This window comes from Eschrichtius robustus, chromosome 8 (genome assembly GCF_028021215.1).
Source record: "Eschrichtius robustus isolate mEscRob2 chromosome 8, mEscRob2.pri, whole genome shotgun sequence".
Taxonomy (NCBI): Eukaryota; Metazoa; Chordata; class Mammalia; order Artiodactyla; family Eschrichtiidae; genus Eschrichtius; species Eschrichtius robustus.
In genome coordinates, this window is record NC_090831.1 from 108,115,794 (window position 1) to 108,130,851 (window position 15,058).

General features: G+C 35.8%; 1 protein-coding gene across 3 annotated transcripts in view; it reads right to left on the minus strand.

Annotated features, from left to right (window-relative positions):
• The window catches only part of COPG2 (COPI coat complex subunit gamma 2), a 132,274-nt gene that overhangs the window by 54,866 nt on the left and 62,350 nt on the right, over positions 1-15,058 (minus strand). For all 3 annotated transcript variants that reach the window (XM_068549460.1, XM_068549462.1, XM_068549461.1), the window contains 3 exons: positions 10,379-10,512; positions 9,547-9,614; positions 1,436-1,624 (listed from right to left, as the gene is read on the minus strand). In XM_068549460.1, coding sequence (XP_068405561.1) covers positions 1,436-1,624; positions 9,547-9,614; positions 10,379-10,512 — 391 coding nt within the window. The remainder of the gene's footprint in view (positions 1-1,435; positions 1,625-9,546; positions 9,615-10,378; positions 10,513-15,058) is intronic.

A 15,058-nucleotide genomic window follows, 5' to 3' on the forward strand; every position in this document is an offset into this window, starting at 1 on the left:
AGATGAAAAGACAACCCTCAGAGTGGGAGAAAATATTTGCAAACAAAGCAATGGACAAAGGATTAATCTCCAAAATATATAAACAGCTCATGCAGCTCAATATTAAAAAAAGAAACACCCCATCCAAAGATGGGCAGAAGACCTAAATAGACCTTTCTCCAAAGAAGACATACAGATGGCCAAGAAGCACATGAAAAACTGCTCAACATCACTAATTATTAGAGAAATGCAAATCAAAACTACAATGAGGTATCACCTCACACCACTTAGAATGGGCATCATCAGAAAATCTACAAACAACAAATGCTGGAGAGGGTGTGGAGAAAAGGGACCCCTCTTGCACTGTTGGTGGGAATGTAAATTGATACAGCCACTATGGAGAACAGTATGGATGTTCCTTAAAAAACTAAAACTAGAATTACCATATGATCCAGCAATCCCACTACTGGGCATATACCCACAGAAAACCATAATTCAAAAAGACACATGCACCCCAATGTTCATTGCAGCACTGTTTACAATAGCCAGGTCATGGAAGCAACCTAAATGCCCATCTACAGATGAATGGATAAAGAAGATGTGGTACATATATACAATGGAATATTACTCAGCCATAAAAAGGAACGAAACTGGGTCATTTGTTGAGACGTGGATGGATCTAGAGAGTGTCATACAGAGTGAAGTAAGTCAGAAAGAGAAAAATAAGTATCATATATTAACGCACGTATGTGGAACCTAGAAAAATGGTACAGATGAACCAGTTTGCAGGGCAGAAATTGAGACACAGATGTAGAGAATAAACATATGGACACCAGAGGGGGAAAGCTGCGGGGGGTGGGGTGGTGGTGGTGTGATGAATTGGGTGATTGGGATTGACATGTATACACTGATGTGTATAAAATTGATGACTAATAAAAACCTGCTGTATAAAAAAAAAATGTGCCTTCTTGATAAAATGTTTAAAATAAAAAAAAAAGAAAAAACTGTCTTGCATAAAGAAATACTTATTTGAAGTTCACAATTAACTTCAGTTTTAATTATTTTCCTTTTTAAAGTTCAAAATATATTTTTATATTGTTAATTTTAAAATAATATTCATAGTATGATTATATTTCTATTAATTTTTTTTTCTATTAATTTTTTTCTGAATATATCTAGCTATTCATTTACCCAACTGCACATATACAGAGCTATATTTGGAATCATGTTTAACAAATATCATAAAGTTGTTCTGGGATATTGAGATTTTGGGTAATTTGTAGCTGTTTTTTAGGTGATTTATTTATATTCTTCATATATATGTCATGTACATCTCTATTTTTAATAAGAATTATTATTTTTTAAAAGCAAATAAAATTTATTGAAAAAAAAAAAAAAGAAATGAAATAGGTAAGCCAGAGACTGGGAGAAAACATGCTCATATTTAAACTCTTACCTTGAACTCATCTGAGATTTCAGACACAAAGGATGATATCTGCTTCATGAGCCTGTCCACACTGCTCTCACTTCCTGTTTTGAGGAGTGTAGTAATGGCCAGGGTAGCAATGCTTCTGTTTGAGTCTGTGATCAAGTTTTCTAAGTCCAGATTGCAGGCAGTAACAGCAGAGGGGTGCTTCATTGCCACCTTGTCAAAGGGCAAGAAAAAAATTAAGCAAATTGCTACTCATAAAGACCAGAACTTCAAAAAAGAAAAGAAGACGAAAATAGAAATTTTTTTTTTTTACTTTAAAAAATTGAATTTTATTTCCTTTATTTGTAATTTCTATTTGGGCCTCCCCTTATAATATGATCATCACCATTAATTATACAGGTGTGCAAAACCAGAATCAGGAATTTAAAAGTTTCCTTTTTTTTTTTCACAACTCACACACACACACACACACACTGTATTTTATTTTTACAAGAGATAAACTGACACCAAGCATTGTAAATGGATGACCACAACAAAAGCAACAATGATTGCAATTACCAAACACGAAACACACTCATACTATGTCATAATATTAACATCCAGTCCAGTAATCCTCCACTGTAACAGCTCCTTTACTTTGCAGTGTAAATTGATTTGTATATTTTTGCCTCTGAATCCTTGTGGGATTTTTTTTTAAATTCAAACAGAAAGTCACAAAAATTATAATCATCCTCATCAGTTCACTCAGTCCCATGTAATTAATTTTTTTTTCATCGTGATCTTTTGTTAGCACTTTTATGAATTCATCAGTTTTCCATTAGAGTTCTGAAAATGCTTATTCATTCACTTCAGCAGTATAGTCAGTTATCAGAAACCTGTACTTGTCAGAGTTTTTTCCATGAATTCCTTGAAAATGAAACCCTTTTATAGGAACATTTTTGTGAAAGCACCCAGAACTCTCTGTAAATGACAAAAGACTTAAAAATGACCACGGTTAAAGATTTGATGAAAGTTCATAATAATGCAATTGACAAGGAAATTTAGTTATTTCTGAGATACACATTTTAAAGTAATAACTAGAATTATGACTTATAACATTATACCAGAACATATAAGATTTTTAGAAATTTCATGTAATATCTGAAACATTTATATGAACATATTTCCATACACATAACCCAAAGAAAGTTTAGTATTAGTTGTTTTTTTATTTGTTTCTTTGTTTTTTTATACTGCAGGTTCTTATTAGTCATCAATTTTATACACATCAGTGTATACATGCCAATCCCAATCGCCCAATTCAGCACACAACCATACCCACCCCACCGTGGTTTTCCCCCCTTGGTGTCCATATGTTTGTTCTCCACATCTGTGTCTCAACTTCTGCCCTGCAAACTGGTTCATCTGTACCATTTTTCTAGGTTCCACATACATGCGTTAATATACGATATTTGTTTTTCTCTTTCTGACTTACTTCACTCTGTATGACACTCTCTAGATCCACCCACGTCTCAACAAATGACTCAGTTTTGTTCCTTTTTATGGCTAAGTAATATTCCATTGTATACACGTACCACATATTCTTTATCCATTCGTCTGTCGATGGGCATTTAGGTTGCTTCCATGACCTGGCTATTGTAAACAGTGCTGCAATGAACATTGGGGTGCATGTGTCTTTTTGAATTATGGTTTTCTGTGGGTATATGCCCAGTAGTGGGATTGCTGGATCATATGGTAATTCTAGTTTTAGTTTTTTAAGGAACCTCCATACTGTTCTCCATAGTGGCTGTATCAATTTACATTCCCACCAACAGTGCAAGAGGGGTCCCTTTTCTCCACACCCTCTCCAGCATTTGTTGTTTGTAGATTTTCTGATGATGCCCATTTCAAGTGGTGTGAGGTGATACCTCATTGTAGTTTTGATTTGCATTTCTCTAATAATTAGTGATGTTGAGCAGTTTTTCATGTGCTTCTTGGCCATCTGTATGTCTTCTTTGGCGAAAGGTCTATTTAGGTCTTCTGCCCATTTTTGGATTGCGTTGTTTGTTTCTTTAATATTGAGCTACATGAGCTGTTTATATATTTTGGAGATTAATCCTTTGTCCATTGATTCGTTTGCGAATATTTTCTCCCATTCCGAGCGTTGTCTTTTCGTCTCGTTTATGGTTTCCTTTGCTGTGCAAAAACTTTGAAGTTTCATTAGGTCCGATTTGTTTATTTTTTTTTTTATTTCTGTTACTCTAGGAGGGGGATCAAAAAAGATCTTGCTGTGATTTATGTCAAAGAGTGTTCTTCCTATGTTTTCCTCTAAAGAGTTTTATAGTGTCCGGTCTTACATTTAGGTCTCGAATCCATTTTGAGTTTATTCTTGTGTATGATGTTAGGGAGTGTTCTAATTTCATTCTTTTACATGTAGCTGTCCAGTTTTCCCAGCACCACTTACTGAAGAGACTGTCTTTTCTCCACTGTATATCCTTGCCTCCTTTGTCATAGATTAGTTGACCATAGGTGCATGGGTTTATCTCTGGGCTTTCTATCTTGTTCCATTGATCTGTGTTTCTGTTTTTGTGCCAGTACCATATTGTCTTGATTACTGTAGCTTTGTAGTATAGTCTGAAGTCAGGGAATCTGATTCCTCCAGCTCCGTTGTTTTCCCTCAAGGCTGCTTTGCCTATTCGGGGTCTTTTGTGTCTCCATACAAATTTTAAGATTTTTTGTTCTAGTTCCGTAAAAAATGCCATTGGTAATTTGATAGGGATTGCATTGAATCTGTAGATTGCTTTGGGTAGTATAGTCATTTTCACAATATTGATTCTTCCAATCCAAGAACATGGTATATCTCTCCATCTGTTGGTATCATCTTTAATTTCTTTCATCAGTGTCTTATAGTTTTCTGCATACAGGTCTTCTGTCTCCCTAGGTAGGTTTATTCCTAGGTATTTTATTCTTTTTGTTGCAGTGGTAAATGGGAGTGTTTCCTTAATTTCTCTTTCAGATTTTTCATCATTAGTATATAGGAACGCAAGAGATTTCTGTGCATTAATTTTGTATCCTGCAACTTTACCAAATTCATTGATTAGCTCTAGTAGTTTTCTGGTGGCATCTTTAGGATTCTCTATGTATAGTATCATGTCATCTGCAAACAGTGACAGTTTTACTTCTTCTTTTCCAATTTGTATTCCTTTTATTTCTTTTTCTTCTCTGATTGCCATGGCTAGGACTTCCAAAACTATGTTGAATAATAGTGGTGAGAGTGGACATCCTTGTCTCGTTCCTGATGTTAGAGGAAATGCTTTCAGTTTTTCACCACTGGGAGTGATGTTTGCTGTGGGTTTGTCGTATATGGCCTTTATTATGTTGAGGTAGGTTCCCTCTATGCCCTTTCTGGAGAGTTTTTATCATAAATGGGTGTTGAATTTTGTCAAAAGCTTTTTCTGCATCTATTGAGATGGTCATATGGTTTTTATTCTTCAGTTTGTTAATATGGTGTATCACATTGATTTATTTGCGTATACTGAAGAATCCTTGCCTCCCTGGGATAAATCCCACTTGATCATGGTGTATGATCCTTTTAATGTGTTGTTGGATTCTGTTTGCTAGTATTTTGTTGAGGATTTTTGCATCTATATTCATGAGTGATATTGGTCTGTAATTTTCTTTTTTTGTAGTATCTTTGTCTGGTTTTGGTATCAGGGTGATGGTGGCCTCACAGAATGAGTTTGGGAGTGTTCCTTCCTCTGCAATTTTTTGGAAGAGTTTGAGAAGGATGGGTGTTAGCTCTTCTCTAAATGTTTGATAGAATTCACCTGTGAAGCCATCTGGTCCTGGACTTTTGTTTGTTGGAAGATTTTTAATCACAGTTTCAATTTCATTACTTGTGATTGTTCTGTTCATATTTTCTGTTTCTTCCTGGTTCATTCAGTCTTGGAAGGTTATACCTTTCTAAGAATTTGTCCATTTCTTCCCGGTTGTCCATTTTATTGGCACAGAGTTGTTTGTAGTAGTCTCTTAGGATGCTTTGTATTTCTGCGGTGTCTGTTGTAACTTCTCCTTTTTCATTTCTAATTTTATTGATTTGAGTCCTCTCCCTCTTTTTCTTGATGAGTCTGGCTAATGGTTTATCAATTTTGTTTATCTTCTCAAAGAACCAGCTTTTAGTTTTATTGATCTTTGCTATTGTTTTCTTTGTTTCTATTTCATTTATTTCTGCTCTGATCTTTATGATTTCTTTCCTTCAGCTAACTTTGGGTTTTGTTTATTCTTCTTTCTCTAGTTCCTTTAGGTGTAAGGTTAGATTGCTTTTTTGAGATTTTTCTTGTTTCTTGAGGTAGGCTTGTATAGCTATAAACTTCCCTCTTAGAACTGCTTTTGCTGCATCCCATAGGTTTTGGATCGTCGTGTTTTCATTGTCATATGTCTCTAGGTATTTTTTGATTTCCTCTGATTTCTTCAGTGATCTCTTGGTTATTTAGTAATGTATTGTTTAGCCTCTATGTGTTTGTGTTTTTTATGTTTTTTCCCCTGTAATTCATTTCTTATCTCATAGCGTTGTGGTCAGAAAAGATGCTTGATATGATTTCAATATTCTTAAACTTACTGAGGCTTGATTTGTGACCCAAGATGTGATCTATCCTGGAGAATGTTCCGTGTGCACTTGAGAAGAAAGTGTAATCTGCTGTTTTGGGATGGAATGTCCTATAAATATCAATTAAATCTATCTGGTCTATTGTGTCACTTAAAGCTTCTGTTTCCTTATTTATTTTCATTTTGGATGATCTGTCCATTGGTGTAAGTGAGGTGTTAAAGTCCCCCACTATTACTGTGTTACTGTCGATTTCCTCTTTTATAGCTGTTAGCAGTTGCCTTATTTATTGAGGTGCTCCTATGTTGGGTGCATATATATTTATAATTGTTATATCTTCTTCTTGGATTGATCCCTTGATCATTATGTAGTGTCTTTCCTTGTCTCTTGTAACATTCTTATTTTAAAGTCTATTTTATCTGATATGAGTATTGCTACTCCAGCTTTCTTTTGATTTCCATTTGCATGGAATATCTTTTTCCATCCCCCCACTTTCAGTCTGTATGTGTCCCTAGGTCTGAAGTGGGTCTCTTGTAGACAGCATATATATGGGTCTTGTTTTTGTATCCATTCAGCAAGCCTGTGTCTTTTGGCTGGAGCATTTAATCCATTCACGTTTAAGGTAATTATTGATATGTATGTTCCTTTGACCATTTTCTTAATTGTTTTGGGTATGTTTTTGTAGGTCCTTTTCTTCTCATGTGTTTCCCACTTAGAGAAGTTCCTTTAGCATTTGTTGTAGAGCTGGTTTGGTGGTGCTGAATTCTCTCAGCTTTTGCTTATCTGTAAACACTTTAATTTCTCCATCAAATCTGAATGAGATCCTTGCCGGGTAAAGTAATCTTGGTTGTAGGTTCTTCCCTTTCATCACTTTAAGTATATCATGCCACTCCCTTCTGTCTTGTAGAGTTTCTGCTGAGAAATCAGCTGTTAACCTTATGGGAGTTCCCTTGTATGTTATTTGTAGTTTTTCCCTGGCTGCTTTCAGTAATTTTTCTTTGTCTTTAATTTTTGCCAATTTGATTACTCTGTGTCTCGGCGTGTTTCTCCTTGGGTTTATGCTATATGGGACTCTCTGTGCTTCCTGGACTTGGGTGGCTATTTCCTTTCCCATGTTAGGGAAGTTTTCAACTATTATCTCTTCAAATATTTTCTCTGGTCCTTTCTCTCTTCTCCTTCTGGGATCCCTATAATGCGAATGTTGTTGCCTTTAATGTTGTCCCAGAGGTCTCTTAGGCTGTCTTCATTTCTTTTCATTTTTTTTTCTTTATTCTGTTCCGCAGCAGTGAATTCCACCATTCTGTCTTCCAGGTCACTTATCCGTTCTTCTACCTCAGTTATTCTGCTATTGACTCCTTCTAGTGTAGTTTTCATTTCAGTTATTGTATTGCTCATCTCTGTTTGTTCTTTAATTCTTCTAGGTCTTTGTTAAACATTTCTTGCATGTTCTCAATCTTTGCCTCCATTGTTTTTCCGAGGTCCTGGATCATCTTCACTATCATTATTCTGAGTTCTTTTTCTGGAAGGTTGCCTATCTCCACTTCATTTAGTTGTTTTTCTGGGGTTTTATCTTGTTCCTTCATCTGGTACATAGCCCTCTGCCTTTTCATCTTGTCTATCTTTCTGTGAATGTGGTTTTTGTTACACAGGCTGCAGGATTGTAGTTCTTCTTGCTTCTGCTGTCTGCCCTCTGGTGGATGAGGCTATCTAAGAGGCTTGATGGGAGGGACTGGTCAGAAATTTTAATTAAGGTAAATGCCTTTTTAAAATCTAAATGGGACAACATATGGTAAAAAGCAATTTTTTCAAGATGAATGTTTCTAATAAATAAGATACGATATATCATTTGATAAATGATTAACTGCTAGTTACAGTATAGCACAGCACTTTATCTTCCTAAGTTTCTATAACCTTTATAACAATATCATATTCTGCCTTTTATTACAGTTGGCCTGTTTCTCCTTATAGTACATGTGTTCATGGTTACCTATTCTACTAGATTTTAGAATCTCTGAGAGTAGGACCTAGAATGATAAACAGTACTCGAAGACACTTAAATGTAATATCTTACCACTTATAAAACACTTCTGTATTTAAGCAAGCAAACTCCAACCAAACTGGATTGCTCACGGTCACTAAAACATGTCTGTCATTGTCCTGTTTCTTTGCTTTTGTTGATGATGTTCACCTCTCTGCCTAATCCTATACTGGTATAGAATCCTTTATCCATAATGCTAAAATTTTGAAAACTCAGCAAAGTATTGCCATCAAAATCACTTAACAGCAAAAAATGACCCAAACTAATGTAAAACTGAGTCTTAATTTATTCCATGTAGTGAGGATAGTCATACATATAAAGCAGAAATATTAACGTGTCTAATGTGTCTAACTGCTCCAGGCCCAAAGGGGTTAGTATTAATATAAGAGATGGCACCATATTACCTCTCTAAAATTCTCAAAATACTGATTTCTGAGATACATCTGGTCCCAAGATTATAGATGAAGGAATGTGAACCGATATCAACTCTTCAAAATACAATTCATATTGTTCTATAAAGCCTCCTTCTATGGCTGCTCTAAATTTCTCTCTCCTCCAATTGTTAATACAATTAATTTATAGTCAACCACATGTTACATTAGACCAGTATTCTACAACATTAAACTTTCATTTAAAATTTTTAGGGACTTCCCTGGTGGCACAGTGGTTGGGACTTCGCACTCCCAATGCAGGCAGCCTGGGTTCGATCCCTGGTCATGGAACTAGATCCCACATGCATGAAACAACTAAGAGTTTGCATGCCACAACTAGGAGCCAGCGAGCCACAAATAAGGAGCTGGTAAGCCACAACTAAGGAGCCTGCCTGCCGCAACTAAGACCCAGCACAACCACATAAATATTTTTAAAAATAAATAAATAAAATAAAATTTTTATAGTTATTTAATTCCTTCTGTGTTTCTGCACTGTATCCTCTAGATTTATGCTGTTCAATATAGTAGCCAATAACCATATGCGACTACTAAGCCTTTGAAATGTGGTTATTCCAAACAGAGGTATGCTGTAAATACAAAATATACACCGGATATCAAAGACTTAATATGAAAAAACAGAAGGTAAAATATATCTCTAATAATTTTATACTGATCACATTGATAAATTTTATAAATGTTAGGGTAAATAAAATATATGTTTAAAATTAATCTCATCATAAAAGAATTTAATGTGGTTACAATAAAATTTAAAATTGCATATGTGACTCACACAGTGTTTCTATTGGATAGTGTTGCTATAGACCAGCACTGAACTTCCTGCAATGATAGAAATATTCTATATCTGCAGTGTCTAATACGATAGTCACTAACTACATGTGGCTATTGAGCACATGAATAATAGTATAAATGGCCGTATCTAAGGCTGCAAATACAAGTGAGGTGCTACAGAAGTGAAGCCCATAAATCATATCTACTAACCTTGGACAGAAAGCCAAATGCTTCGTATTTAATGTCTCTCAATTGAACACTGATACAAGTCAATAGTCAGCAAAGGAACACCTACCTTGTTCAAGGTCCTCACAGCTGCATATCTCAAAGCTGGCTTAGGAGAACTACAGAAAAGCTGAAGAACTAGGAAAGAAAAAAGGTCACTGTGAACATAGCTCATTTCAACATATAGCATGTTTCTGAAAATACATGAAGAATCACATTCAAAATACACATAAGGAAATTAGATCACAGCATCAAAAATTCACATGAAAAATACATCATCAAAAATAGAAAAAGTACTTTTTGTTGAGCTATAAAAACTTTAAATACAGGAAACAAAGTTTATTTTTTTTCCTAAAAAACGTAATATACCCATTAATATCTGAATTTAAAGAGTGTTAATATTTATGGTTGTAAGAGTAAATGGGTTTTTTAAACATGGAGAACTGAAGGCATTAAAGTTACTTGTTTTCTAAGTAAAAACTTAAATTTTTTAATATGGGGAAATGATAACTTCAGAAAAAGAAATACAGTCACCCCTCCATATCTGCAGGGGACTGGACCCTGGACCTTCCAGGACCCCTGGCAGATACCCAAATCTGGGGATGCTAAAGACCCTTATATAAAATGGTGTAGCACAATCAGCCCTTGGTATCTGCAGGTTCCACATCTGAGGATTCAACCAACCGTGAATCGATTGGGTTGAATCGGTGGGATGTGGAACCCAAGGATATGGAGGTACAACTGTAATTAAAAAACAGCTAAAATAAATCATTTACATATCAAAATGTAAAGGCTACATATACAGAGCTAAGGTTCAAAAATACCTATTCTGTAGACCTATGGAACTTAAAACAAAAACATAAGAAAATAAACAAAAGCCAGTTACCAAATATACAACTAACCTGAAACAGCAGGTGCCAACTCCCTTGCAGTACAGTTAGGAAGATGGATGATAGCTGAAGCAGCTTCATAAATAACCATTTCATGTTTATTTCGCAAGCAGCTCTCAATGAAATCAAAGACTGGACTTTCATGGCTGACAATAAATAGACATAGGCCATAATTAGATATCATAAAGAACAGAGGCAATGTGCATAGTGGCTAAAAGCACAGACAGGGGGACTTCCCTGGTGGCACAGTGGTTAAGACTCCGTGCTCCCAATTCAGGGGGCCCGGGTTCAATCCCTGGTCAGGGAATTAGATCCCACATGCATGCCTCAACTGAGAGTTCATATGCCACAACTAAGAAGCCTGTGTGCTGCAACTAAGGAGCCAGTGAGCCGCAACTAACAAGCCCACAAGCTGCAACTAACAAGCCTGCGAGCCACAACTAAGACCCGGCGCGACCAAATAAATAAATAAGTAAATATTTTTTAAAAAAAAAAAAAAAGCACAGACAGAATGAGAAGCACTTTTGGAATTATGAATGAAGGACCTCTGAAAATACACTCTTCCATAAAAGCGATGAGAATACTGGTGTAAATTTTCAAAATCAACTTTTTCAACACTCTAGAAGTTAGCTAAAGGATTGCAACAATCCTAGGAACATGTATTCAAGAGGAACAGCTGAATTTTCATAAGAACAGTAAGCTTTCTGGTATTTTAACTTGCTCTATTTCATACCCTCTTCCCAGCTTCATGGTAGCCTTGGAAACCAGGGCCTCAGAACCACACTAGCTATGAAAGCCAGCAGCCTAGTAGCCACTGAAAGAGGCAGATAAATTTGGAGCACCATCAAAAGCCCTGTTCCCAGAGCACTGTCACTACTTGACCTGAATGATGCTCCTTAAAAAAGCCCCATTCATGAAGCTAATTTTTTGGCCGTGCTACACAGCATGTGGAATCTCAGTTCCCCAACCAGGGGTCGAGCCCATGCACTCTGCAGTGGAAGCGTGGAGTCCAAACCACTGGACCACCAGGGAATTCCCCGAAGCTAATTTTTATTTCATCTGACTCTGAGGACATTCAGTGAGGAAAGCCCCATCCCCAGGAGGTTAGTCTCCCAAAAAACAGCGGCAATTGCTTAACACTGCAGTTGCCACAGATATTGATTCTAGTTGGCGCAAACAAGAGTCTGGCCAAAAAAACTTAAAAAGAAAAATCTAAGAAATGAGATGCCCCTAAGGGGCTTTAATTTCTGACCTATTCCTGGGGATCTAGAAGGCTGTGCAAATAGCCAGGAAAGATCTTACAGAGCTCTAGCCTCTCACCCATGCTCAACTTTGAGTTTCTGCACAGTTAGGAAGGGAAGACTAAGGCACAGTTATGCATACCCCAACACACAAAATGCCCACTGAAAAAAAGATGGGAGACATGTTGGTCAAAAGCATTTAAGAAAATCTGTCAAATCATTATCCGAAGACTCAGCTAACCAAGCAGACTTCAGTAGCCACACATGATAAAGAATAAGGACTGCAGAATTAGTCCAGGAAAGTCACTAAACAAACAACAACAACAAACAGCAACAAAAACAAACTCTGAGGATGGAAAAGGGGGAAGTAAGATTGTCAGTTACCACAGTATATTAAATATCCAGTTTTTGACAAAAAGCTATGACACACAAAGAAATAGTGAGATATAGTGAAAAACAGCAGTCAATAGAAATTATTCTTGAAGGAGCCCAGATGTTGGATTTACTAGGCAAAGCCTTTAAGTCAACTAATATAAATATGTTCAAAGAAGCAAAAGAAACCATATCTAAAGAATTAAAGGGAATTAAAAAGTTAAAGGCATGACAATCATGCCTCACCCGAGAGAGAGTATCAATAAAGAGGAAAAAATGAATTTTGGTTTTTTTTTTAAAGGAACCAAATAGAAACTCTGGATTTGGGAAGTGCATAACTAGAATAAAAATTTCAAATCTGCTCGGATAAAAAAAAACAAGTACCTACAATATGCTGCCTACAAGAGACTCAACTTTAGGGCAAAAGTCACACATAGATTGAAAGTGAGGGGATGGAAAAAGATATTTCATGCAAATGGAAACAATAAGAAAGCAGGGGTAGCGATATTCGTATCAGACAAAACAGACTTTAAAACAAAGTCCAAAAAGAAAGACAAAGAAGGACACTATATAATGATAAAGGGATTAGTACAAGAAGAGGACATTACACTTGTTAACATATATATGCACCCAATGTAGGAACACCTAAATATACAAAATAAATACTAACAGACATAAAGGGAGAAATTGACAGGAATACAGTAATAGTAGGAGACTTTAACACCCCACTGACATCAATGGACAGATCTTTCAGACAGAAAATCAATAAGGCAAGAGAGATCCTAAATGACACAATAGAACGGATGTACTTAATTGGTATCTACAGGACACTTCATCCAAAAAAAACCAAAAACAAACAAAATACACATTCTTTTCAAGTGCTCATGGAACATTCTCTAGGATAGACCACACACGAGGACACAAAACAAGCCTCAATGAATTTAAGAAGACAGAAATTATTTCAAGCATCTTTTCTGACCGCAACAGTATGAAACTAGAAATCAACCACAGAAAGAAAAATGGGAAAAAACAATCATATGGAGACTAAACAACATCCTACTAAAAAACCAATGAGTCAACAATGAAATCAAAAAGGAAATCAGAAAATACCTCGAGACAAATGACAATGAAAACACAACCTACAAAATCTATGGGATGCAGCAAAAGTAGTTCAAAGAGGGAAATTCAGAGCAATACAGGCCTTTCTCGAGCAACAAGTAAAATCTCAAGTAAATAACCTAACCTACCACCTAAAAGAATTAGAAAAAAGAAGAAGAAACAAAACCCAAAGTCATTAGAAGGAAGGAAATAATAAAGATCAGAGAGGAAATAAATAAAATAGAGATCAAAACAACAATAGAAAAGATCAATAAAACCAAGAGCTGGTTTTTTGAAAGGATAAACAAAATCGACAAACCTCTAGCCAGGCTACCAAAAAGAAAAGAGAGAAGACCCAAATAAACAAAATAAGAAATGAGAAATAACAACCAATGCTGCAGAAATACAAAAAATCATAAGAAAATACTATGAACAGTTATAAACCAACAAATTGAACAACCGAGAAGAAACAGAAAAGGTTTTAGAAACATACATACAGTCAGCCAGAACTGAATCAAGAAGAAACATAATTTGAACAGACCAATCACTAGAAGTGTAATAGAATCTGTAATAAAAAACAAACAAAAAAACCCAAATACTCCCCACAAACAAAATCCAGGACCAGATGGCTTAACTGGGGAATTCAACCAAACATACAAAGAGGAACGTATACCTATCCTTCTCAAATTATTCCAAAAGATTTAAGAGGAGGAAACACTCCCAAAGTCAGTTTATGCAGCCACCATCACCCTGATACCAAAAACAAAGACACTACAAAAAAAGAAAATTACTGGCCAATATCTTTGACAAACAGAGATGCAAAAATCCTCAACAAAATTTAAGCAAGCCGACTCCAACAACACATATAAAGGATCATACACCATGATCAAGCTGGATTCTTACCAGGGTCACAAAGATGGTTCAACATATGCAAATCAATGTGATATACCACATCAACAAAAGAAAAGACAAAAACCATATGATCATCTCAATAGATGTAGAAAAAGCATGTGATAAAATTCAACATCCATTCACGATGAAAACTGTCACTGAAGTGGGTATAGGGGGAATACATCTCAACATAATAAAAACCATTTATGACAAACCCAGAGCCAACACAATACTCAACAGTGAAAAGCTGAAAGCCTTCCCACTAAATTCTGGAACAAGACAAGGGTGCCCACTCTCACCACTGCTATTCAACGTATTATTGGAAGTCCTAGCCTCAGCAACCAGACAAGAAAAAGAAATAAAAGGTATCCAGATTGGAAGGGAAGAGGTAAAATTGTCATTATATGCAGATGACACAATACTCTATACAGAAAACCTAAAGACTCCACACAAAAACTATTAGAACTAATAAATGAATTCAGCAAGGTAGCAGGGTACAAGATTAATATACAGAAATCTGTTGCATTTCTTTACAGTAACAATGAAATATCAGAAAGTAAAAAAAAAAAGTTTAAAATCGCACTAAACACACCCCCCCACACACACACACACACACAAACACGGGAATAAACCTAACCAAGGAGGTGAAAGACCTATATGCTGAGAACTCTGAAACACTGATAAAGGAAACTGAAGATGATTCACAGAAATGAAAAGATATCCCATGCTCTTGGATTGGAAGAATTAATATTATTAAAATGGCCATACTACTGAAAGCAATCTACAAATTTAATGCTATATCTATCAAACTACCCATGACATTTTTCACAGAACTAGAACAAATAATCCTAAAATTTATATGGAATCACAGAAGGCCCTGAATTGGCAAAGCAATTCTGAGGAAAAAGAACAAAGCTGGAGGTATAACTCTCCCAGACTTCAGACAATACTACAAAGCTACACTAATCAAAACACTGTGGTATTGGCACAAAAGCAGACACGTAGATCAATGGAACAGAATAGAGAGCCCAGAAACAAACCCATACAATTAATCTTCAGCAAAGGAGGCAAGAATATACGATGGAGAAAA